Source organism: Carassius gibelio, chromosome B15 (genome assembly GCF_023724105.1).
Source record: "Carassius gibelio isolate Cgi1373 ecotype wild population from Czech Republic chromosome B15, carGib1.2-hapl.c, whole genome shotgun sequence".
Classification (NCBI taxonomy): domain Eukaryota; kingdom Metazoa; phylum Chordata; class Actinopteri; order Cypriniformes; family Cyprinidae; genus Carassius; species Carassius gibelio.
The window spans coordinates 8019529-8047075 of NC_068410.1; the positions used below are offsets into that span (position 1 = coordinate 8019529).

Consider the following 27547-nt stretch of genomic DNA (forward strand, 5'->3'; position numbering starts at 1 on the left):
TCTTTTACGTCACTGCTTCCTGTGGGTATTCTCCTAGTCTAGCCATAATAATCTTCTCAGTATTAACAATCTTATTCCCAAATGATATTGAAGACATCATAGCAAAAGGAATTTACTTTCAGTCATGAGTTAATTCTGATGTTGATTCTGTTGATTCATTTGATTCATTCATTCAGCTGGCTGTTCATTAGTTTCTCCAGTTTTTTCGTCTGTTTGTTTCTTCAGTTCATTATTTCATTCTTTCAGTCACAAGTGGCTAGCAAATATTATATATACAAATATTAAGACCATTAATTCTGTTGCTGTCAGTTGATCTATTCTTTGATTCAGTTGTCTGTTTGTTCATTCAGTTCATTCTGTTCATTCAAGCACAAGTGACTTTAGCAAATATTTTAGGGTCAGTTGATTCTGTTCTGTTACTTCATTGATTCATTAATGTATTAACTGATTCAATTCTTTGCTTGTTTGTTGATTCTGTAATTCATTATCTTCATAGTTTCACAAGTTACAAACAAAATACTGCAATAGCTTTTACTATTCATTCATTGATTTGTTTGTTTGTTCATTTGTTCTCTTAGTGTAATCACAAGATGCAAGCAAATGTTGCAGCAGCTGTTGATTATTATTATTATTTTTTACTATTCATTGATGCATTCATTAATTCACAGTTTTTTGTTGTTTCTGATCAGTTGTTCTGTTTGTTCAGTCACAATATACTAGCAAAACTGCAGTAGCAGTTGATTCTTTAAATATTCATTGATTCATGTTTGGAGAGAATATAAGAGAGCTTGCCAAAAAAGCAACCCCATTGGGTTTGTGTGGACAGCCATTCAGATTCTAACAGCCACTTCCTCATTTACATCACTGCTTCCTGTGTATCTTTCTAGTCTAGCCATAATAATCTCCTCGATATCAACAGTCTTATTCCCGAATGATGCTGAGAACATCACAACTAAAGGAATGATAACATGGAGCAATGAGCATGGGGCTTCCTGTCAAAGGCTTTGATCAGGAACCTGACCCGCGTGACCCCATTACTGAGCGCAGGACCAGAAAACCACTAAAGGCTCAAGTATTTTTAAATGAGGAATTTCAGTATTTGAAGATCCATGTGGTTTCAATTGCGTACTTCGACGCTGGTGAGAATGCAGAGACACCGTCTTGGCTACTGTGCAAATGTGTTTCCTGGAAGTCCACTGAGTTTTCTTGATACTCGTGCTCAACCATCTGTATGACATTCATATTCTCCCTGGCAAACGCTGAGGGTTTGTGCTCTAATTCTGTGAAACTAATTATTCAGTTACTTCATATAAGCACTTGTAGATCCACATCTGGGCTGGCTCATTTCTTACACAATATCCATTTCGGGTTTAATCTCTAAGATCAGTTTATTTAATGAGACTTTTGGAATGGTTATGAACGTATCAGATTGTATATAGTGTAAGTTATGATTAAATGCTTTCTGGTTATTTCATTGTAGACTGTTTGAAATGTGACGTGACAGCAGATGACACGTTCAGCATCTACTGTTTTGACAGCGAGGCCGAGAGTCATCAAGGTTGTGCTGACCGCTGGTTTGGTATTTTGCTCCATAGGCTGGTTTTATAATGGAAAGCCTGTGCTGAAGTTTAAAGTGATGGGTCTCTCAAAGAGATCAGCTGCTGACAGACAGGAGATCATGGGCTCAGAACAGCCAGCTGGAGCAGTGATGGAGTGAGACAGTTGCTGAGGTGGACAGACACGACCTGACTTTGCAGTATTAATCGTCCAGCAGTCTGTGTGTTAGACAAATGAATCAGAGAATAGAAAGCTGTAGGTCATCATTTAGATGGTCTTAATTTTGTTATATTGAGACTTTTTAAATGTCTTCAGGCTAGACATTGAGGTTGGTAAAAATAATAATAATAAAAAAAATCCCTTCTTTATTTGAAATAAAATAAATAAAATGTGTCTAAAAAAAAGAAAGAAAATTTTTTTATTTAGAAAATAATTTTACACTATATGGAGTTCTAAAATACATATGATTCAAATAAATAGATGATTGATATTATAATTATATTATTTGTATGTAATTTTTAATGTGCCTGATTAAAATAAATTAAATGTCTAAATATTACAAAATAAAAAATAATTTTAGACTATATAGAGTTCTAAAATACATTCTAAAATTCTAAATTACACACACACACACACACACACACACACACACACACACACACACACACACACATATATATATATATATATATGCATAGTAGATTGTATAATATAATGTTGATCATGTATTTATTTTACTCATAAGTATTTTAGAACTTTAGTGTAAAATTATTATTTTTTAAAATGTAATTAAAGTGTAAAAGGTACATGAAGATATATATGAAGTGTAAAATTATATATATAAAATGCACACACACACACACACAGCACGCTGACTTTTTCCAAAATTTTATATCGGTTAACCTCCAATTCCTAGTCTTTTCTTTAGGTGGTCAGACGGTCATATCGCCAAGCCAGACATTCCATTGCAGATCCCGCGAGAGGGGAAATGTTTGGCCCTGACCTTTGACCTTTGACACGTAAGCTGAGGCACAGCAGATGACCCTCGTGTTCTCCCGGGAGGTTTTTCCCATCAGATGACTCCATTAGTGAATAAAGCTCAGGCACATTAACACTCACCTTGATAAAGGCCACACTCATACCTGTTTCCTACCTAGACACGATTGGCCTCGTCTCACTGTTCCCTCTGATCTCTGAAGATAACAAACAATGCACTGCTTTATGTTAATGCAAAGCAAAAAATTCTTATAATAACAAATACTTGATTCAGGTTGAACAGACTCTTATACTAATCAGTTAAGAGTTTTACTGCATGCAGTAGTCGTTTATATAAAAGTATTCATTTCTTCATTAAACACGCTTTTTGCCATCACCTATTTTTTTTCCCATCTCAGCTTGGATCAACTTTTGAAATCCCCGTCACAAATAGCAGTATCCTCTCTGTTATGATGATAATGCCATGCTGAGTGCAAAATGGAAACCATAGAGGCAAATAATTAAATGAACTGTCACTGTTCATGGTATGTCTATCCTTCCTCAGCATGACCATTTTTTTCTTTATACCTTTTTGTCCCACACTTTAAATTTACTTCTATTCTATTCTATTCTATTCTATTCTATTCTATTCTATTCTACACTCTAAAAATGCTGGGTTGTTAAAAAAAAAAATAAACCAACAGTTGGGTTAGTCCTTATTTGATGCAAAGATCAGTTGAAACAACCTATCATTTTTTAAATATTTTAATTATATAATACATACACATTATGTTATAATTATATAGCTTTTGTTCACAGACTGGAGTATGCAAGCATAGTTTGTGCTTTTTGCCTTGTGAAAGGAGTTTTATTTTATAAGTAGGCCTATGTGTAAGGCATATATTGTTATTGTTTGTATTTTTATTTTGTATTTATTAGTATTTTAACACTTTATGTATATTGTTCACAAATGCAAATATTTGTTGCTATATATATATATATATATATATATATATATATATATATATGCACATAAAATGTATATATATATATATATATATATATATATATATATATATATATATATATATATATATATATATATATATATATATTATTTTTTTTATTTTTTTTATGTAGAATATATTTATTTGTGTAGCTGGAAAAAATGTAACAGAATAATCAATATAGAGTGCGCGAGGTGAGGCTTGAAGTGAAGTTCGAAATGAAGTCCTCCAGTGAGTGAGTGAGAGAGAGAGAGAGAGAGAGAGAGAGAGAGAGAGAGAGAGAGAGCGAGCGTATGTTACGAGCAGAAGGAGAAACTTCAAACAAACCCACATCTGCTCTGTAACACTGCGGCTCCAGACAGCGGCTGCGCGTCTTAAACCAACGCGTGTCCTAAACTGGATTATTTGGGAGATTTGTTATCACATTATTGTTTTTGATATGCATTTATTTTTCGGAAAAGTTTCCCGTTGCGGTCTGTGGCTGCGGGGCAGGTGAAGAAGAGGACGAGAAGTCTCGCAATCTTTCAGAAATAACGGGAGCCACTGATTGATTATTATGAGCGCGGATTGACGATGACAGCGAAACGAAAGTCTCTCACACTGACACTCAGACGATCCTTCAGTGAGCAGCTCAGAGAATCCACGTCCAAAGCTTGGGATTTATTGTGGAAAAGTGTCAGAGAGAGACGACTTGCAGGTTAGTGACACTGAAGTAAAGTTCACGCGCTCTGCATCGCAGCGTACGCTGACAGTGATATGATGACGTGCACAACGTGAGAACTATACGATTGCATCTATTTATTGTGTTGAAATTATTGAGCATCGTTGCTGAAGCTTTTAAGTTGCTCAACTTTGCATTATCTTTAAGGGTTTGGAATAATGCAAGAAGAAAGACGGGCTAGTTGTCACACATTTTAGCCTAGCCTTCGAAGTTGTAAATAATCAAGATATTGTAAGAAAGTACTCTTTAAGTTTGTCTACTTCAGTTAGTTGTGAAATGTATTAATTTATGGGTAAAATTTGTTTCTGCGCCACATATTTTTCAGTCTATATATATATATATATATATATATATATATATATATATATATATATATATATATATAAGTCCATGGAAGTTAATAGCATTTACTTAAAATGTTCAGCACATCTGCCAGTAAATTCACACTCAAGCAAACGCACAAAAATAAAATGCTGAGAGCAGACTAGTGGAAGTCCGCATTCAATATAATGCATCTACCAATCTATTTTTTTTTCTATAATATACTAGCATATATATATATATATATATAATATATATATAAATATATGGAGACACAGTGTTGAACCACTAGATGTCAGTCAATGCAACGTGGTGTCTTAGTGGAAAACAGTAATCACTTTTAATATTGGAGCTTTATTTTTCTCTTGGAATGCTTTATGGTGGTCCATCTATTAGTTTTATTGGACAGTAATTAAAACTCTGCTGTCGTTAGATTTAAATCTTTAACAGCTTGTGTATTCGTCTTGTTCAGGGTTCTTTGTTTATTTGGGCACATGATCGGGCTGTCATGGGGATTGTGATAAAATGTGGAGGCATTGCTGGCATGCATATCACGCTCATTTCCATATATGTATTTGAGAGATGTGATGTGCTATGTAGGTGGCAGTCATGTGCACGCTCTGGCCTGACTGTTTATACACATGCCAAACAATGAGGAGCTCTTTGAGGCGTGATGATGGTGGAGAGCTCAGTGTGGCTCTTGAGCCTTGAGCTTCTATTAAAAGTTCAACCATGAAGGATATTCTGGCAGAGCCACGTCTTTTAGTTTTGTCCTTCAAAATAAGGTTTATTGTTGTATGCTTTGGACAAGCTGAAAATGACTGTTTATAGTAATATTCAAAAGTTTAGGGTCAGTAAGATTTTTAAATGTTTTTGAAAGAAGTCTCTTATGCTCAGCAAAGCTGCATTTATTTGGTCATGAATACAGTGGCAAAACAGCAATTTTGTTTTATATTATTACAAGTAACTGTTTTCTTTTGTAATCTATTTTAAAATGTACATTAATCCTGAATTTTTTGCATCATTATTCTAGTCTTCAGTGTCACATGATCTTTCAGAATCTTGCTAATATGCTGATTTGCTGCTCAAGAAACATTTCTTATCAATACTGAAAACAATTGTGCTGCTTAATATTTTTATGGAACCCATGATAATACTTTTGTTTAGGATTCATTGATGAATAGACAGTCCAGATAAACACCATTTATTGGAATTTTTTAATGTTTAAAATGCCCTTTTTGACCAGTTTAATGCAACTTTGCTGAATTAAAGTATTTATTAATAATAATAAGAAAAAAACATTGTGCTTTAAGATTTTCAGCAAAGACAGGTTCAAATAATAACTAATTAAACTTGAATCGCAACAAGTTACAGTTTATGATTATTGTTGTGTAATCTGTTTTAGATAAAAGGATTGTTTTATCTAAACTAGATTATATCAAAATATTAGACTAGTGTGAAAAGAAAATGTTTCAAATAATATCATGTCAGGATCCTAAAGCAGAAAAATTGCAGAAAATTGTATAGAATGAACAAAAAAGACACAACTTATATCACCACAATTTTTTTCCTAAGAATTAATATCACTAACCTTGCCAAATTGGGCAACTCCAGTGATTGTTTCATTCTCAGAAGTGCTGTTTGTATCTTTCTTCAAAGTTTTAGCATGTTTAATAAAAGTGAAGTTGCATTTTAGATTTCAGCCAGCATCCACGAGTCTCTCATCAAAGCCTGCAGCCCACATAGAATGAGGGATTTGTGTATGGTTGCATCATTGTTGCATTGTGGTCTGCATTTCAACACTTTTGTTTCGGGATCATGCTTAGGCATCGTTCAAATCTCCTGACAGACTGTTTGCAAAAGAGCCTCTTAAACCGAAGGCAGCAGCGATCAAGGGCCACAAGACAGATTACAACAACATTTAGCTTATTTTGCTGTTACCAAATAAAGTCATGCTACATATATGTGATGCGGCTTTGACACTTTCAAAGGAAGGTTCACCTGCTGGTTTTATCTGGCTCTTGCCCACGTTCAGCAGCCCTTCCCAGAAACCCACAGAGTAAATATTATGCCGATAACTTTTCTTTCCACTGGTTGTGTTGATATCTTCGCTCTCAGTACGCCAGTAAGTTGTGGAGTCAGCATCCTGGGCCAGAGTTTCTCAGCCAGGACGTTTATTAGGAATCAGCTGTCACCCTGACAAGCCTCTCTCGTGGCTAGTCTTCATCTGACCTGATTGTGGAATCCACAAAACTGTTTATTTATGTTTCAATCAAAATGTAGCTATTAATTCATGAAGGTGTACAAACACAGTTACGTTTTCTTGGCAGTTGCTTCTGGCTTCTGCCTAAGCTAGTGGAAAAATACACAAATGAAGTACCAAAGTGACAGTGAAGTAGTGCTGTCTGTATAACATCCAAAAAAAACATCTACTGTGCTCTTCAAAGATCTGAAGTTGAAACTGATGCTGTTGCTGTTGAGTTCAAACGTGCTGAGACAGGTTGTGTATGTGTGTTGAATAAATTTGCATATTTATTTGTTTGTTAGTTACATTACATACACAAATGAATATACATTTATATATATATATATATATATATATATATATATATATATATATATATATATATATATATATATATATATATATATATATTTATTTATTTATTTTTTTTTTTTCAGTCATCCCCCTTGTGTATCCTTAATATACTTAATAAATGATTTGTCTTTTTTTGATTTGTCAATTTTTTTTTGTTATTTTTAATTTACATATTAATTAATTTATCTTTTTTGTTCTTGTCTAACCCCCCTGTGTATTAATCATTTATTTTTTATTTTACTTATTAGTTTATCTTTATCTTTTGTTTTCTAATAATTTCCCTTGTGTCTTATTTATATTTAATTATTACATTATTTGTCTTTAATTTATCTTTTTATCCACCTTGTACATTATTATTATTATAGCTATTGTTCTTGTTATATTTCATTTATTTATTTTATTTACCTATTAATTTGTTAATTTACTTTTATCTTATCTTATTTATTTATTTATTTAATATGAATTAATTAGACTTATTAATTATTTTTTTTACTATCATACACCTTATGTATCATTTATTCAAATATTTATATTTTATTTGTTGCATTCAAATGATTTTTATAATTGTCATAGTAATATTTTTTTTTTAATTGAACTATTAGTAGGCTAAGTAAGCCCAAGCCTTTCCCATTATCCATTCAGTTGATATATATATATATATATATATATATACACAGAGAGAGAGAGAGAGAGAGAGAGAGAGAGCATGTGGAATGTGCATTCTTTGGCGAGTGGTGAGCAGGGTCTGTTCTCTCCTCCACTTTTGCATACATTTATTTCGAGAGCTGTCAGACATTCATCTTTGGCTCCAGTATAGAGATGATGAGAGACTTGGCAATGGCAGGTCTGGCTCTGAATATTGAGCTAAATCTGGAAGAGCACTCAGTCCTGCATGACAAAGATGTTTGATCTGTTTTCAATAACACATCTTCTCCTACATAAAGCTAAAAATGTGTTGGAGAAGTGGCTAATCTACAAAGCGGACTCGGTCAATAGTTAATAAAGGATAGATGTTGTATTGCTCAGATTAGGCGTGGGGTGCAAAAACCTCTCCTTGTTCTTGCTATGTTGAAATAAGCATCTGATAATTGATTTGACCGGTCTAAACTATTTTCTACAAGCTGTAGCTTTGTTGAATGGTTTGTTGAAAGTTTTATTTCATTTCATTCCAGAGTGCTTCATCATTCAGAGAGCACTTGTGAACCATTTCCATGTAAAACCATTGAAGATACCATCATATGTCTATCTAGACAAATTAAAGTGACTGAAATTTTCTTTGTCAGACTCAGTGTGCTGTAATGTAAAGTGCATAGAACACTTATTACGACCCATTCCCTCCAAATAAACCAAACCTGTGCCAGAACTGGAGTAGGCTGCCATTGACTGAAGGATTATTAAACACAAGCAATAAAATATTTAAAGCATTTAACTGTTAATCGTTTATTCAGTAGTCAAAAACTAAGAACTTTTCCATGGACTATTATTTTATTTTGGCCTGTTTTTCCCTCATGTAGACTCAGTTTATTGTTATAAAGCCCATTTATTATTATTGTTTTATCAATTTCTTTATTATTTTTTGATAATTTTATGCTTCATTTATATGTCAAAGACCTATTTTGTTGTCTTCATCAATTAAAAAAATTATATAAAAAAAACAATAAACCGCCTTCAAGTCTATCTTCAAAAACGTGAGTGACAGTTAAGGGGTTAAATGCAAGTAAAATGTTTACTTTAATGTTTCAAAAAATTTTATATAAATATAAATAAAATATGGTTGAAATCATGTTCCATCGTCATTCAGCGTGACAGACATTTATACGTACAAATGAAACACATTTTTCTGACCTGTACTCATTCAAATATATAAAACAAAAAGTGATCATATCAAATTTTATGACGTTTTAAATGATTAAGAACAACAAATCTTGTAAATATGTCTAACAAAATGTTTTTTTTTTTTTGGTCTATGAACTATTGATTTGCGTAATGACATTTTCATGGGTGTCTTATGTAAATAATTTATTAAAATAATAAACATTTTCTCTTAAAAAATAAAATTAAACTGATTGACAATGTTTAATTTTTCATACTTTTTTTTATTATTTAATTGTTAACATAACATAACATAAAGCAGTACAGTGAAAATCCATTAACTAATTCCATTAATCTGCTGTAACAACATTTTTCATAATTTTTCATACTAATGCACACAAAAAAACCTTGTATTAAACTTTTGTTCTGCTGCTTGAAACCCCCTTTTCATCATATACACACACACATATATAATATTTAAAACCCCATTCAGTATAACATTAATCTACACTTTAAGCGGTCTGTGTGGAAAAACGGATCACAGCATTCATTAGGCTCTGTGAGTTACACCTGTAGTCAACAGAGCCCTTTTGTGCATTATGGGATTGCAAGTGCACGCACTGTACCTTGTTTATAAGCTCAAGCTTTGGGTCAACAAATGAGATCTTTTTTAATGTAGCGACACAAACTGCACAGAACGTCTTTAAAACTGTTACAGAGTAGAAAACATGAAAACTTTCCTGTGGCGAGGGGCGTTGGAGTGAGGGATGGGGTAGTTTATGTATAAATAGCAGCAGGATTGCAGGCGCTGGTTGAATTGCGGTCTTTGTGTGGTTTGTAGTATGGTTGGTGTGTGCCAGTCAGGGAGGGGGCACAGAATGTGTTTAGCTTGGTGTCGTGCCCATTTGTACCCGGTTCATGTGTTTATGTGCCCGCTCACACTTCGACTAGGAGCGAGAGGCTTATAACACATACTCACAAGAAATGTGTGCTGTTCACCAGTGCCATAAGAGTGATGGAGTCAACAGAGGGTGGAACTGTTTTCAAATATGTGGAGTCTATTTTCAGTCTGAAGACTTGGGTTGTTCCATGCAGCAATGGAACAAACAGTCTTGCAAACCTTCCATTCATTCATTCATTCATTCATTCAATATTTTTTTATTTTTTTTTGTTGCAAAAATTCTAATTTAATTCGTTTAGTATAAATAAACTGTGAATGCCTTGCATGTATTTATTTTTTTAATGAATTATACCTTTACCAATTTTATTTTAGTTATTCAGGTACACATGCAACTTGTTTAACAGATGGCGAGAGTGTGATTAAGGACGTTATCTGTTTTATTGGTCCAACTACATCGAAAATTCTAATTTGAATTGCGTTCTGTTGCTCATGTAGATCTCATTTGTGTTTTATTGCAGTATCAGCATTTATGAATTTGTGATAGCATTGGAGACTGACCAGAAGCTCCTTAATTGACTTTTTAGAAAAATGTCAAAATTTCAAAATGTGAGTGTGTACATAGAGATAGATAGATAGATAGATAGATAGTTTTTATTTTCTTATTATATATATATATATATATATAATTTATTTTATTTATTTATTTATTTTTGCAAGTGGATCTAATAGATAACTTAAGCAGGAACTATTAATGCAACTTTTTTTTTATTGACATCATGTTTTTTCAAATCTGTCAGGAAATTAGGGCCAAGACATAAATGCACATTATTTGAGCATAAACAAAGGTTCGTGTCTTTCACCTACAGTTGAGACGTTTCCTGTAAAACCTGTTTTAATGTGTGAAATGTCCATTTTAACATGAATGGCTGTTTCACAAGGTGAAGCCCCGCTGTGCTCAGAACAAATAGGGGGTTGGGGAATGAGTTTACCAACAACACACCTTTTAGTATCCTTGTTTTCACATACACAGTTGCTCCTAGGTCCGTTTTCTTTTTGTATTGTTTTATGGATTGTTTGTCTAAAACCTTTTTAATAAAGGTATAGTTTTCCTGCCACACTTTCTTTCTCTTTTCCCAACTAACAAACTCCTCCTTAGCAAACTTGGCACCTGAGTGGTGCTTCACAGCAGCAGGATTGTTCTTTTAGGTCTGGGTGTTTCTCTTAGCCATGCTGTTTTTCTTTTTCCCCTCCCACGGCCCCCTGCTCGCCAGCTTTCTCCACTCGCTCAGTCCACAGGCATTCCTCTGGTATTTATATTTCCCTCCTGAACCAAGCAGCGCTCACACAGACCTTGAATTCAGCTCAGCCCCAAGGCCTGCCTCCGTCATCCTGGTTTTCCATTGGCTCACCTCTAGTCACGTGACTCGAAAAGGGGGCGGGACTGACAGCTGGCACTCTTCTGGAACCCTACGGACTCACATCTCACACATGTTACCTTATCTGTAGACAGATTGGATGACTGTTGCAGGTAGTTGTTTTTGGGGAACGGGGTGCCAGACGTTTTGCGTTGTGTGATCATGTACAGGGAGCTGCCGCGCACCGAGAGCAGCGAATGTCTAGGAAACATGACCCCAGAGACGCAGGATATCTACCTGAGGATGGACCACCTCAGACGGCGCTCTGGGTACAGGCTGAGCAGGATCATTGCCCGTCAACAGCTGCTTAACAGAATAGCGGCAGGTACAACATGACATTGGTTACATAAGATTTTATGAGCCAGAATTGCTATGTTTACGTGTGAGAGTTTGTATATTTGTTGGTTTTTTTATAACCTTAATCAGTTTTGGAAGCATGAAGACATTGCAAGTCTTGGTTATGATATTATACATCCCTTATTTTAGTTTATATCCTAATTTGTTTCAGTTAGCCAGTTGAAAGCAATCCCATACTATCGATCAGATTGTGTCAGGTCTTATATTCTACACGCAATACATTTTTCTGTGACTGATTCATCTCTAGTTATTCAGTCACAAACTAATGAACCTAGTTGCACATAGACTCGACCTTTAAACTTTTGTTTGACTCATAACATTGTGTTGTTTAAATATTTATTCATAGCACTTTATTTAGCAATTAGTAATTTATGTTGAATTATGTTGGATTTTATGCTGCTCCGGGTGTGTGCTCACAGTGTGTGTTTGTGTTCACTGCTCTGTGTGTGTGCATTTCGGATGGGTTAAATGCAGAGCACAAATTCTGAGTATGGGTCACCATACTTGGCTGAATGTCACTTTCACTCACTCACTTTAATTTTACTGAGGCAGAAAATAATAGATTCTTAGTGAGGAATCTGTATTTGTCATGTCACACCTCCAGCTGCTGTTTTCGGTGAGAGACAATGGTGGGTCGTTCAGGTAAATGGCATTTGACATCTAAGCTCCTCCCTTTTACTTTGTGTTCATCCATGAGAGTTTAGCCGAGGGGAACCTGAATACACACCCAGAGCAGAGGGCAGCCAATGCTGCAACGCCCGGGGAGCAGTTGGGGGTTCAGTCTCTTGCTCAAGAGTCTCACCTCAGTCGTGGGATTGAAGATGGAGAGAGTGCTGGTTTTTCACTCCCCCACCGAAAATTCCTGCCGGACCTGAAACTCAAACAAGTCAGACTTTCTATCCATTAGGCCACGACTGCCCCAAGACATATTTATAAGGACAACACCTTTTTATTCTTTCTTATTTACCTGTGATTATACATTTCATCTAAGAGAAAAACAGTATGAGACTTTATGTTTTGAGTTATGTTTTAAGTATCATCAGCTGAGCTGTCTCTCAAAAAGTTCCTTATAAAAATAGACACAAATCTGAAAATCATTAACAGTTAACCGCTCAGAAAATTTGGGTTTGAAATAATTTGATGATCATTTTTTTTATAGTTTATCTTGAAATCTCAGGCAATCTTGGCTGGAAATTCCTTTTAAGAAGTTGGGGAAGTTGTGGCCTAATGATTATAGAGTTTGACTCCTAACCCCAAGGTTGTGGGATTGAGTCTCGGGCTGGCAATACTGCAACCAAGGTGCCCTTGAGCTCTCCGGGTGTTGCAGAATAAATGGCTGTTCACTGCTGTGTGTGTGTGCACTTTGGAAAAGTTAATTGCAGAGCATGAGATCTGAGTATGGGTCACCATACATGGCTGTATGTCACGTCACTTTCTCACATCAAGAGACGTGAGATTACCAAAGAAGCTAATATGAAAAGCGAAATACTCTGTTCTCTCCTTTTAATCTTCTTGCTACCCAGGAGAAAAGAGATCTCTAAATTGAGAGATATTTATTCCATAGTCCATGTACTTGGTCTGAAGATACTAAAAAACGTTGAGTTCACACTGAAAATCTTGATATTTCGGCTAATCTGAGCACAGTTTGAGACCTGCTGAGATGTCTTTTGAAACTCTAGTGTAGACATGAGACTACATGGACTTTTATGTAGGTAACAAGTTTGTGAAGCAGAATGTTTCAGAAAAATTCAGTTCACTCTTTAATTAAACACATTGCTTTCTAAGTTGAGATGTTAATGAGATCTCTTTTGTGAGTTTAGAGTTATTGATTCCAGCTAATTTGGTTTAGAAAGAATTGAATGAGAATGAATTGAGTTGATATTGAGATATCAGACCTTGATGTTTTGGCAAATCTGAGCATAATTTCAGATATGTTGAAATCTCTAAAAACTCTTGAGGAGTAACTTGGCAACAACTCTGAGAAGCAGAATACACAATCACGAGTCCCAGTTCGCTCTTTATGTTATTTATTTCCAGAAGAAACAATAGAGACATTAAAGAGTGCTCATTTTTTATTTGTCTTTCCCATTTTCTTTCCCTCCAGTGGACATACTTTAACTGACCTCAAAGTCATTTCCCAGAACGTTTCCTCAAGTATTCTCATGTTACCTGACGCAGAATGTTCCGATTGTTCTTTGAAGGGAGATGTTCTCAGAGATGCAGGTATAAGTCTCACGCTTACATCTTTGATGGGCTGTGATAAGCTGTACTGCAGGCGTGTTGAGTCTTGTCCTCTTGAATTTGTGGTGTCTGATTTGTCATCAGTATCTAGTTCAGGAGGAGCACAAGACAAGACAGACGATTGCTGTTATTTAATACTTTCTATATTTGCGACAATATGGTGGCTGTAAAACATGACGGACCTGATGTGTCTGCTTTTGTGAGGCCTGCATGCTTGTTGAGAAGTTTTAAGACAAACCCATTCAAAAATCTGTTTTTTGTTTTGTTTTGTTTTTTATAGTTAGCTACTGTATATGGAATAACGTTATTGTTTATGTCAGTCATGTACAACTAATACAAATGATGTATTGTTTGTTTTCACAGTAAAGGCTTTTCCTTTAAAGTAAGGAAATATTTTAAAGGAGGTTTTCCTGTGTGCTGGCATAGTGTTCAACCTAAAAGGCTCATCACACGTTCTTGAATTCCACCGTCTCAGTATTGTTGACATATAGACAGAGGAGCGGTCTGAACTGATACAATCACTTAGAGTGTATGTATTTATTTATGTGGAAATATACATACACACTATTGTTCAAAAGTAAAACATTTGGGGCCAGTTAGATTTTTTATGTTTCTGGATATTATTATGCTCCATTTATTTGATTTAAAAAATACTGTAAAAATGCAATATTGTAAAATATTATAATTTTAAATATATGTTTTCTCTTTTAATATAATTTAAAATGTAATTTATTCTGCACCCATTACTCACATGATCCTTCTAATATGCTGGTGTCAGTAATCTTTTTTTTTTTTTTTAAAGAAATGAATACATTTATTCAGCAAGGATGTGTTAAATAGGAATAAAAAAGGGGAGGAGGGTTTCAGAGGAACTCTGAAAGCTTTCTGTGAACTGCTCTAGTGGATGCTAACCAGACATTTATATGCAAAGCTGTAAGCTCATTGGCTGCATATGCAACATGAACCAATCAGCTTGGGCCAAGTAGTTTAACACTGAATATCATCAGTTTGCGGTAAAGACCCATCAGCCTGTGCCATCTAAACTTTCATGACAGAACTTGAAACTACTTGGGAGGTAATTAAAAATCGTATGGATCCCAAACTATTTAAATGGCTGTGTGTGTGTGTGTGTGTGTGTGTGTGTGTGTGCGTGTGTGTATTAGAAACTAGAGCTCAACTTTCTGTCTACGGTTGCCACAACAAAACTTACATCCTGAGTATTGAATGAATGAATGAATTATAAAGTTGAGCTCTCGTTTCTTCCACTCAGATACAGCTATCCAGCATGGATGACACCATCAGCATCCTTTAGTTTCTTATCTTTGATACTCTATTAGAGTCAGATCAGAGTTGTTTTTCTTTCGGTATATGCATTTTTTCTAAAATGAATCTGTAGATACTTTAGTGACGTTTGTAGGAATGGAGCTACTTTGATTCCTGTGGTGCTTTGGGTTCTTTCCTCTTAACAGATGCCCATCTGGACGCCAGACACTATGCACATCTGCTGTGGCTGTACACAATATTCAGAAATTCCCATCCTAGCATATAAACATCCATTCATACACGGAGACAAACACTGCTACACACAATTGCCGAAGCATAAAATCAGTGAGCTATTCATATCTCTTGAAGAATGTTAAACGATATTTTCCAATAGTTTTCCCCAGGTTGAGCTAGCAGATATTTCCAGAATACTTTTATGTGTATGTAATTCGATTGACAGGATGCCAGACAATAAAATGGTCAGTTTTTTTGCATTACACAAATGCTGATGAAAATGCCAAGGGCTGCAAAATCCATTTCATCACACTGATAGAGATTAACTTAACTGAGTCATTTTTAACATGTTGTCAATATTAAAATGGACCACCTGGTGCTCATATTAAACTAAAATATTTAGTCTCAATCCATCAAATGTATATGAGTCGGGTACTAAGCAACAACGTGTCGTTTAAGGAATCTTAAACTCAGCCAAGGTGTACTGTAACCAAGCCTAATTAGTTGTCATTCTTTATTTATAATATCCAGTGCAGGGGTCAGGACTTAGGACAAAGGGCAGTGTCGCACCCAACCTCTCCTACACAGCTCTTAATCACTCGCTAACGCCGGCCTCCCTGTAAAAGCCATTAGCTCACTGTTGTATTTCTGTCACCTCCCATCCTCCCCGAGAGTAATGGTTTGACAACAGTGCTCAGCCATTAGATATTTGTGACCCTGGACCACAAAACCAGTCTTAAGTCGCTGGGGAATATTTTTTGCAAAAAAAAAAAACATTGTATAGATCTATCTATCCATCAATCCATCCATCCATCCATCCATCTATTCATCTTATAAACACCATTTGCAGATATTTTGAGTTAGATATCCAACAGTATGACCACCTAGATGTCATTTTCAATTCTATTGAAGATGTATTGCATTGATCTATGGGAAACTGCTTTTACGTTCTAAGCTGTGAAAGTGAGCAGACCATTTGGGATGAGGACTTTGAGAATGCTTCCACTAGAGTTGCATGATGGGAAGGTTTTGAGAAGCACGGCTATGGACTTCCATGTTCCCATTGTGTGTTTTTGGAGGTCTAAGTGGAGGAGAGGCCCGAGCCACTCAAGCCAAAAGCAGGAAAAGCACTTTACCTTTTCTCTCGCTCCTTCACTGGATAGATATCCCATTTAGTGAAAGCATAGTGCCATTTAGGAGAGGCAGACGGTGGCATGCATAAGTGGCAGATATGGGATTCCTTGAAATGGTCTTCTCTGAAGAGCTCTTGAGCAATTGCAACTTTGCTATTTTTTGCAAAACCTTTGCAATCTCATATGAACATTTGATCTGGAGCATCATCATTTTGTAACATCCTAGAAATATAGACGAAAATAAATGTTGATTTCCAGTCTGAGCACTCATTAGTCAAGAAAACAGATGATTACCAGAGAACTTAATAAAAAGCTTGTGATGTAAATGTAAATAGGCTGACTAGAATTTATTCTTAGAAGTGGCTCTGGTCCAGCATGGATGGAATCTGGTGGGTTCTCCCTCACAACTGAGTCTCCCTGAGAGTTCCTCAGATTTAGATACGTTCATGGTAGACGAGGCATGGCAAAAATATGTGTACTAAGAATGGATGAATGTTTCCAGTGGCAAACCATCAACAGCTGTGATGGTAAACCCATTCATCCTGAAAGTGAACGAGGCCAGTCTTATTCATTATCATTACATGCTTAAGAAGTTCACAGCAGTGTAACTATTTACATAGTGTGCGTGTGTATGTATGTATGTATATATATATATATGTGTGTGTGTATAATGCTATCTTGTTCTTTTTATAAAACGTTGTTGCCTTTCATTCATGATGGGTTCTTTCTGTTGCTGCGTTTAACCTGGTTGGTGAACATGTACCTGCACAGCTGTTAAGGGTTCTCTGTGTCACACAGGAGTGAATCATTGACAGTCTTCACTAATGTGTGCCACAGAGTGGGAATGCTGCGACCATGGATGACGTGACATATTAACAGACCTGTGGATCGTGACTTTCTCTGCATTTCTAAATATAACTCTTGCCGCTGACAGAGTCAGACAGAGATTTATAAATCTCCAATGACCGAGAATTATTTCAGTGGCCGTTCAAGGATAGAATGAAGAAATGTAGCCTGTTTAATGTAATAAAGCAATTGAGTTATTTTCCCTTTCAGTGAATAGTGCTTTGCTGGCTTTTTCAAATATACTTCTGGCATGTTTTAAATATATGATGGTAATTAAGTTTGATGGCAAGAAGTCATGGAATGACTTCTGACTTTATGCTTATGGTTGATTTTTTTTCTTCTTTTAAACATTAAGATGTTTTCCCCGCTTGCATTGGCTTGGGCAGGGTTTTTAGCAGAAGAGAGACCCCTGTTGGTGTAAATGCTAATTTGCTCTCAAATATAGCACAGAACTCAATGCTGAATCTTATAACAATTTTAGTTCTAAATAATTGATACAGAAAGCTTATGTTGATGGTGTGGCCTTGAATTTTTATTAAAACATTACCATGATACCAGCACATTACACACACACACACACACACACACACACATATATATATATATATATATATATATATATATATATATATATATATAAAGAAGTGTTATTCTTAGACACACAGACTTTGAGTGAAATTACACTTTGCTGGACTACGTTTCTTTTTGACCTGCTGCAGAGCAAGAACAAAAGCCGTGTTCTGATAATTGCAGCATCCTACAGCTGTGAGACATTGGCACGGAAAACCAAATTGCATAGCGTAGTGAGTGTGTTTATACCACAGAGTGTGAATTACAGGATACACTCTGTGTTCATGACATGGAAAATAGTTGTGAAACGCTATTGATTTTAAGTGCAAAGATTTGACGTGTCGTTATAACAGTGTCTGGGGTGTTTTTCACACTGAACACATATGTGCAGGCTGTCATTGTGTTTTGTGTAAGTGTGCTCAAAACATTAACACATGTCCTGAGTTGGAGGAAGCAACTAAATGGAGGAAGTGACTAAGAAACAGATAAGTAAATTGTCCACTTATTATTCCTTCTTTTATAGTAAAAAAAACTAAATTTCCCTGAAAAGCAAGACCAAAACTGAAAGTTCAGTTACCATTTACTTATTTAATTAATTGTGAAACTATTAGATTTTTCTTTCTTCCATAGAAAATTATATATACAATTGTAATGAAGTTATACCAAATGGCAACTACAGCTTTCAAGCCTCAAAAGATGTCCTTTGATAGCTTTGGGTGAGAAAAAGACATCATTTTATATAGTGAAATCTGCCCTAATTCTTTTTTCTTGTTCTTAAGAGTCTATGATAGAAGCTGTGATGAAACTGAACTGAATCAAATGATTAATGGAAAAGTTTTGACTTGAGAATAACTTCTTAGAACAATAAGTAAGGTGAAACGTTCTCAGGACGACATGAGGATGAGTAAATGTTGACCCAATTTTCATTTCAGATGAATTGTTACTCACTTTCGTTTTGGTTGTCTGATAGATTTATATGTTTCTGGTATTCAGGTAGATTTATGTTTTTATCAGGACTCATCTATCTGTCTTGTGATGGTGTAAGCATGATGATTTATTTGTGTAAACGTGGTTTTCGAGAGGACTAATGCATTCTATCAACAAACCTTCCTGTAAGCAGCAAGCTTCGATGAACAAATTCTGCTGAAATCCGCATTAATGTTGAAAATATACAAAAAAATCAAAAAACAAAACAGCAGAGCTTTTGAGATGGCTGTCAAAACACTTTAGCATGTGGGAAAATGGCTGAAGTCCAGCGTCTGGAAGTGTTTATCTGGTGCACAGAGAATGTCTGCTAGATGTATTTTTCAGGAAGCTCCTCTGATTGATTTTTTTTTTGCCTTGTTTAGGGGATCTGGTGTCTGGAGGGAAGGTCCTGAGGTATTCTTGTGGTTCAGGTTTAGCTGCCTTTCCTTGTATAGCAGCTCACTTGAGAGGTTTTAATAGAAGACATGTGTGGCAACAAGACATATTGACCTCTGAGGTCAGAAAGCGAACACCTGCTCTACGGCTCCAGATTATAGTTTCTTAACACGTTTGGCCACGGCTTAGAAAGGTTTTCTCCATTGCCTCTCTTTAGCGTTTCTATGTATTTAGACTGTCAAGAAACATTAACTTGAGCTTTTGATGAAATAGACAGGCTGCGAAAATCCAAGCTGCGCTTTTTCTGTCACCTCACTTTGGGTAAAATCCTGAAAACAACCGCAACCTGTTTACGAAGTGTCACGTTTAACATTCCCCAGATGTTTGGGAACATTTGGAGCATTGAATATTACTCTTCAGACCCCCAATCCTTATTTAGCCCTCTCTTTTGGGCTGTTGGAGTGCTTAGAGTCACCACTTTGCGGTAGGGAAATTGATAAAGTATGAACATCTAGGTTTTACTTGAAACTGGAGGAGTGTTGGTTTTTGCCGTAAAGCCTTGGCATCCTTCACTGCAGTAGCTTTTTGGCTCGGTTCACAGCAGCCACAGCGCTAGAAATGCGCTATCAATTTCCAGCCATGGGGCCGGTGAATTTAAGACCCTCGATGCAAAGACGTCATGAGCTTATTTGGTATACGGCTACACTATAATCCTCCCATATATTTGCTTTTTTCATTTTGCAGAGGACCGTTCTGTTGTGTATCATATTTTACACTAGTCATGTCCGCCGTGACAAACAAGCCAAAGTGATTTTCCATGGTAAAAGCGATCCAAATATTTACTAGACGAGGCTCTTCCACCACGTGCAGGACTCCCGAAATGAACATATCATTTTAAGCTGCCATTCTTTATAAGGATTCAAACAATGTCGGCTGTATTTAGATTCACATTAAGGTCAGTAGTTACAATATCATTATTTATAGGGGACACAATGGAGAAATATCAATAAACATTAATAGCTCTTCAAAAGCCTCCATCATTTTTTTGTTCAGTTGTACTCTTAATGAAACGTTGCCATCATTTACTTAATTTGTTATCATTTACTTTCCACTCACGTCATTTTAAATTTGTATTATTGTTGTTTATGCTCTGTGGAATAATAAAAAAGGTAACACTTGAGTATAGGGAGTGACTAATTCTCCCTATTAGTTGCTTATTAGCATGCCTATTACAAATTGGCTGTCTATTAGTATAAAGCACAAATTCTGCACGACCGTATTCTTCATCCGTAATGTCCACCAATACCTAAACTTAACAATGAACTTACTAATTACTAATAAACAGCAAATTAGTAGTCATTTTAAGGGGAAAGTCATAGTAAATGGTTTGTTAATGGTGAGAATTGGACCTAAAATAGTTTTTTTGAAGAATCGTCATCCATCCTTTTTCATAACCACATCTTTCAGCTTTCTAAAAATGACAAAAATGACAAGTCTTGAATTCATCCTTTATTTGTGCAACAACAACAACATGTATTCATGTATTCTTTCCTTCATAATTCCCCCGAGAACATCTGAGACTGGATCATTAAATCATTTCAGCTTTGATTCAGGAGCAAATCATTCAGCTAGAACAATTTGTTTCCATGATTCGGTTTCAAATCTTAGATTTGTGTTCCATGGAAAACACGTTTAAAATGACACAAGCATGATTAAATGACCGAATCATGTTTTTTGGTGAGCTGTTCTTTTAAGTGCACCCACAGATCCCAAAACCGTATACACTGACTGAACTGATTATTCTATACTGATTAACTCTAGTAAAAAATACCAATCCAGCCCTAAGAGGAAAACTAGCAAGAGTGAGCTCAAATAAGGCTTACTCTGATTGAGATTTGTGGATGAAAGCAGTGGGCGTCCTTGAACGGCTCAGCCGAGTGTGTTACCACAGCTGCGCCAGTCCTGCTGAAATTCATTTCTGGACAAAAACACACAGAGGGACTTCTGACCCAAAGAGCTTTATCAGCAGTCAACAAATGTTTTTCACTCTTAAAATCAATAAGCTCTCACTGTGTGCCTTTTGAAGGTAGACCAGCACTCCTGCTTTTTTCTTTTTTTTTTCTCAACGGAAAGATGTCAGCCAAACACATACTTAGGAAATCAGTCTCAGAAATGGCTCTTTTGAGTTAGTCACAGAAAAGTAACAACACTCTGTGACTACCGTCTATCTGTTTTATTAACTCTAATTTGGTGCTAACACTTACCTACCGTTTTTCATCATAAAATGAGACTGGTTTGGAAGCCGTGACGTGGTTGGGATATGAGTATTACCCGGGTGATGTGCTCCCAAAAAACCCAGCTGACCTAATCGTGTTGTTTTTGCCAACCGCGAAGGCAGCGGTTCTTCCAAGTGTTTTGTCAGAAAGAAGAATTCATTACATCTTATCTGGAGGGCTGCTTTAGTGCGTACTTCCCAGTGATTGTAATTTCCTTTGGCCCAAGGCCCAGCTGTGAACCTCCACTAGCAAAACTCCTGCCACTGAGGAGTGGACGTGTGATATTGTGAGATTACAGAGTGGCACCTCTTTTTAATTTAACTCCTGACTATTGTATGTTGGATGTCGCCCATTAGGGGTTCCAGAATCACCGGTGCTCCCGTTAATTAAAGCTTAGGCTGTGAAATAATAGAGGAGAATTCCCAGACCTTTGCCACTATGACCCAGGGCTTTTCCCTGTGAAGCCACATATTGCAGCACCAGAATTCTGATGATCAGGCACTCATTATATGTTGCCTCTGTCTGTCAGTCCTCAAGCAGCTGAGCATAAACAAATGAGCTGGAGTCATTTGATTACATTCTGTCTTTCTCTCACACATGGGCGTTTCTTTAACTGCAGACTCTTGAGGAAAGTGAATTCTCTTAGCACACACTTTCCACACCATTACTTGTCAGTGAAAGGATATATCAAGCATTACAGGAAAATGTTTTGTTTTTGCTCTGATTTTTTTTATTTCCTTCACATTTCAAGTTATGTTTTAATAGCATTCTGCCATGGAAATGGTTAAAATGGCAAAAAAAAAAAAAAAAAAATACGAAACAAAAAAACTAATGGGTAGCTTTTATATGTCTTAAATGAACAAAATTTAATATTTCCATTATAGTAGCACCATTTCTTACATTTTTATTTTTTACTTTTTATTTAATTAATTGTATTTTCACTGAAATAATTAAATTGAATATGATGTGCAATACAAATATTATATAATAGATATTTAATTGAATGTTTTGTCTCATCTCAAGTACACTCTTCATTAACACTGTTGTTTTCATGGTAATCAAGTACAGTAATTTTTTTTTATATAAATATACATCAATATTATATATTCCTTCTCTTTGAAAATGTATGTGAATAGTTTTTGCTCTTTATATTTTAATAAATATAACTATTCAAATTTAAAATTAAAATAGTTTATTTCTTTTTAAGATTATTGCATTTTAATAAATTTTATTTTAATTTAATTAACTGGAATAGATATGATGTGCAATAAAAATGTAATTTACATTTAACTGAATGTTTTATTTCATATTATCTCAAGCATGTTCTTTTCTTGGTACACTGTTGTTTTCTTGGTAATATTTGATAAAATACATCAGTGCATTTGCTCTCTATGTTAATATATATTAATATTAAAATAGTTTATTCCATTATTTTTTAGATAACTGCATTTTAAAACTATAGTAATTAAAGATAAAGCTACATATCCATAAATGGATTTTACAAAGGGGTCAGAATAAATGATAAAGGCCTGGTAGAAAGCTGCAGTGGACCAAAACAATCCATAAAAGGGTTTTATTCTTTGCTTATGTCTTATCTTGCCTGGGGCAACAACGCTGATGCGTTGGTCAGATGTGTTTAGGTACTGGGTGAGGTGACTCATTACCGGTTTATATATGTGTTTTGGTGAGGCATGGGTGCTTCTTTGACGTCACATACAGTGAATGGTGTTTTAAAAACCCAGTGTCCCATTATGTTTGACCGTACATGGCAATCAATCACGTTCCACTCAACTGCAGACGTGTTTATACATTTGCTGCCCTTTACACTATACGCATTGTGTGGTCGTAATCTAAGCCCCATATGAACAAAAGGCAGATGGTAATCTGAGCTGGATTTATGTCTGTTTTGGTGTGACACACCGTATTTCTAGCCAGACGGAGCGTATACACATTTTGAGCACGTCTGCATGTCCGCGTCCTCATTACATGCACATGAGCCGCATTAACAGGAGTAAATATTTAGCTCTAGTTCAAGGACATTACTTTTAGATCAGGATGTGGGATAGTGATGTACAACTGATGATAAAAGCTTTCGGAAATTGAACACAGGTTTAAAATCTTTTCATGTTTAAGCATAAAATGTCATTTCTTTTGTCATATTATGACTATCATGAGCTTTTGACAACGATGGTGCCAATCATGCTTCAACCAAAAAAAATTAAATAAAACGGCTAGTCGGCTCAATGTTTAAATGTTTTAAAACGATGCTCACCAAGGCTGCATTCATTTGATCAAAAATACAGTAAAAACTGCAATATTGTGAAATTTTACATATTAAAATAACTGTTTTCTAAATTAAATAATAATTGAGGACCAAATCAGCATATTAGAGGGATTTCTGAAGGATCATGTGACTAAAGACCCAAGTAGTGACTGCTTAAAATTCAGCTTTGCATTAATATGTATATGTATATGTATATGTATATGTATATGTATATATATATATATATATATATATATATATATATATATATATATATATATATATATATATATATATGTATGTGTGTATATATATATATATATATATAAATATATATATATATATATATATATATATATATATATATATATATTAAAATAGAAAAAAGAAGAATATAAAAATATTTTAAATTGAAAGAATATTTTTAAATATTGTGTTTTTACTGTACTTTCTTATCAAAGAATTGAATATATATATATATATATATAACACACACACACACACACACACATACACACACACAGACATTACTTGTAAAATAATGTAAAGATTTAGTTAGACATTGTGTATACTTTGATTGTGGCTCACTAATCCGTCAGTGATTTTGATTTATAGTTTTTCCATTGTCTTTTCAGATGTTTTATGACACATCCAGTGCAGAGGTTTCCACAGACAACAGACTCATGTTTGTCTGTCGTTTAGTGCAGAAGCCCGGTTCCTCTTACAAGGAAGCAAGTGTGTTCTGACACAGTGGAATCAGCATTGCATTTAAGCTCCGAGAGGTGTCTTTCAAACCTGCGTCCCCTCGGGGGTGGCTGACTCAGCCGCAGGAACTTTGTTTCTGTGCCATGAATTACCTCCAGGTGTTTTCCAATGAGGGCATCAAGCTTTACAGTAATAGATTGTGAGCTTGTATCACGGCTGTTTTCAGTCACTCACAGCCCCGTCTGGCTGATTCATAAGGCATGCTGTGTTTTTGTAGGAAGGTTGGTGTAGAGTCTCACTTGACAACTGCCATTCATGTTTAAAAGGTGTAATTGTCTGAAGCCTTTCAAGATTCATTGATGAAAAATGTTAAGTTATATTAAGGCAGACGTCACAGTAAGCAGGTACTCTGATATACCAATACAATTGTATATTATATACATAATAAATATACACAGCAAACACACATATATTATATAAACCAAATTTTTTATTTTAGATGCGTTGCCCAGTTTTTTTTTTCTTTTTAAATGCTAAAAATGTATTGTTTTATTCATAAATGGTATGTTTTTTTTTTTCTAACTGATTGTAAAATGCCCTTGATTTTAGGAAAAGGTGCTATAAAAAATGTATGAAAATAAATAACAATAATAATTATTTTTAAATTAGTATAAAACGTATTATTAGAACTTATTAAATAGCTTATTATATAAGTTTAATTTAAGTTTACATTTTTAATGGTAAGAATTAAATGTTCTTATGTATTTCCATAAAATTTATTTGTTTCAAATAATTAATTTTAAAACATTAAAATGTTTTACTGTTTTTTTAATTAATTATTTAGCATGTTACTTACACTGTCATTATTTACACTGTATAATTTAATATATTTAAGATGTTTAATATTCACATTTTAATAAGTAGTGATTACCATGTTGGTTATCAGTTTAACATTTATAAAATAAAGTTTTGCAACTATGATCCAGCCCCAAACCATTTTTAAAGTAAAAACAATCAGAAAACAAAGATGTTCTTTTGAGTTAGTGGAATGTTTGTTGGCATTCTGCTGGTGACAGTCTTTTGTCTTCTTTGTTTTTTGTTTGATCCCACTACAGAAGCTACAGCCCACAAAGGTCTTCCCATGAGGCTTTGGGGCACATTGCTGATGTGTGTAATATTCAGTGGGCAGCAGACACTCAGCTGACACTAGATAATGTTCCATATCTCCCCCAGTGAATCACTTTTAATGATCACCTGCTTGTGATGTCACATTCTACTGTGGCTTCCCATCATGCCGAGGGGTGTTGCAGGAATTTGGATCAGTTTGGTTTCCCCCAGTCCATCCCTCCCTTTCTGTTTTCCCAGCAACACTCCAGAAGTTTCCAAAAGGAGGTTTTTCGCAGCAATGCCTCAGAAGAACCATATTTGGGTTCCCTAAATAACCTTTCAGTCAACAGTTCTTAAAGGAACCATGTTTTGGTTGGTAAGAAGAACATTCAAGAACCTTGAAAGAAACCATAGATGTCTATAAAAAAATTGTGAGAAGTGTATGCTTGTACAGGAAGATTTTCCAACAACAAAGTCGCCCCTTAAGCTATAAAACTCAAAGTTAAGGGAGTTGAAACATCCTGTAGTCTTTACTAGATGAGCTAAATTGAAGGTTTGGGAGACAGCTGGGATCAGTAGGGGGTTGATTACATCATGAGACGGCAAGAAAAGAAAGTCCCCCATTGCCAATGTCCTGCCACTTGGAGGGTGTCCGAAAGGGCAGTGCCAAGAGAGAAAGAGTGAGTTGTGATGGTTTAAGTGGAAGAGCGAAGAAAGCACGCGGAATGGAGGGGGGAGATGCTGGAAGGGGGCTCGGAATTAAGAACCAATGAGAGTTGGAGTAAATCAAAGAGAGAGGGAGTGAAAAATACAGGGGAGGGAAATAGGAAGTGAGAGGGAGAGAGAGAGAGAGAGAGAGAATGACAAAAGCTGAAGAGAAAGAAGCAGAAGAGGAGAGAGTTAGGAGAGAGCAGAAAAGATGGTTTGGGAAGAAGAAGTTCTGGATTAAATAACATTTAAGAACACATTTTTTTCAGGATGAAAGTCTCTCGTAAGTAAATCTACTACTTTATCCTATTTCACTGATCTGTTTTTCCACTCCGTTGTCAGCGCAATAAGCCTGATGGATTGATTTATTGCTCACTTTATCACTCTTGGACAATTCCCAGAATCCACACATCTGCAAAGCTTAACATTGTGACAAATTTAATAAAACAACACTTTATTCTTTATACTTTTTTTGCAGTTTCTTTGAGACAATTTTCTCTCAGAAATTGCTTCACAAATAATTACCTATGCCAGTTTGTTCATGGTATTAAGTTCCTAACGGGACAGCTTGCCAAAGTGCCAGCGTGTGCCATGGGTGACCTTGAGGGAAAACCGTATCCCTCCTGCTTTTACATAAGCTTATTCAATGAGGAAAGGAAGGTGTCTGTGTTTCTCACAGATTTAGTGGCACTCTGCTTTTAGCATTGTGTTACAGAGTTATTGTGGTGGTGGCAGTCATCGAACACTACATGCAGTTTGGTTGCATTTAAAAGTGAGAGTTTCCCCTTCTGGCGGCGAGCCAGTAGCAGAGCTCATTATCCTTCCAGTTCCATAAGAAAGGACAATGATGGAAAAGAAATAGTAACTTTTAGGATAGTGTTACGGAATGCTGTGCGACGTGGAATTCCCAGCTTGGGTTTCGGGCTGCAGCTGTGGGACGTTGATAAGGATGCTCTACACTTTCAGTGTTACTGTAGAGTACAGGACATACAGTTGCCCTCAGCGCTCCTGGGAATGGATGCTTAGTCACAAAGGAGATTCCCTCACCTCCTGTTGAACCAGGTGAATGGCACTCAGTTACAGGCGCATAGTGCATACCACAAAGTGCTGTAGTGTACATATGATGAACAATTATCTGATATTTTGTGTGCCATTTTTGTGTCACTTCCACTAT

At 35.5% G+C, this 27547-nt stretch overlaps 1 protein-coding gene across 5 annotated transcripts in view; it reads left to right on the forward strand.

The window, feature by feature from the left end:
• LOC127972727 (stAR-related lipid transfer protein 13) overlaps nt 1–27547 on the forward strand; it is an 82198-nt gene that overhangs the window by 40383 nt on the left and 14268 nt on the right. Inside the window, exon 1 of one of the 5 annotated variants that reach the window (XM_052576467.1) lies at nt 3847–4236. The exons of 2 other annotated variants lie outside the window; for them this stretch is intronic. In XM_052576467.1, the coding sequence (XP_052432427.1) occupies nt 4113–4236 (124 nt within the window). In that variant the 5' untranslated portion in view covers nt 3847–4112. Of the gene's footprint in view, nt 1–3846; nt 4237–11379; nt 11634–26073; nt 26657–27547 lie in introns of those variants that run through there. 2 more of the 5 variants (XM_052576466.1, XM_052576468.1) reach the window with 2 other exon arrangements.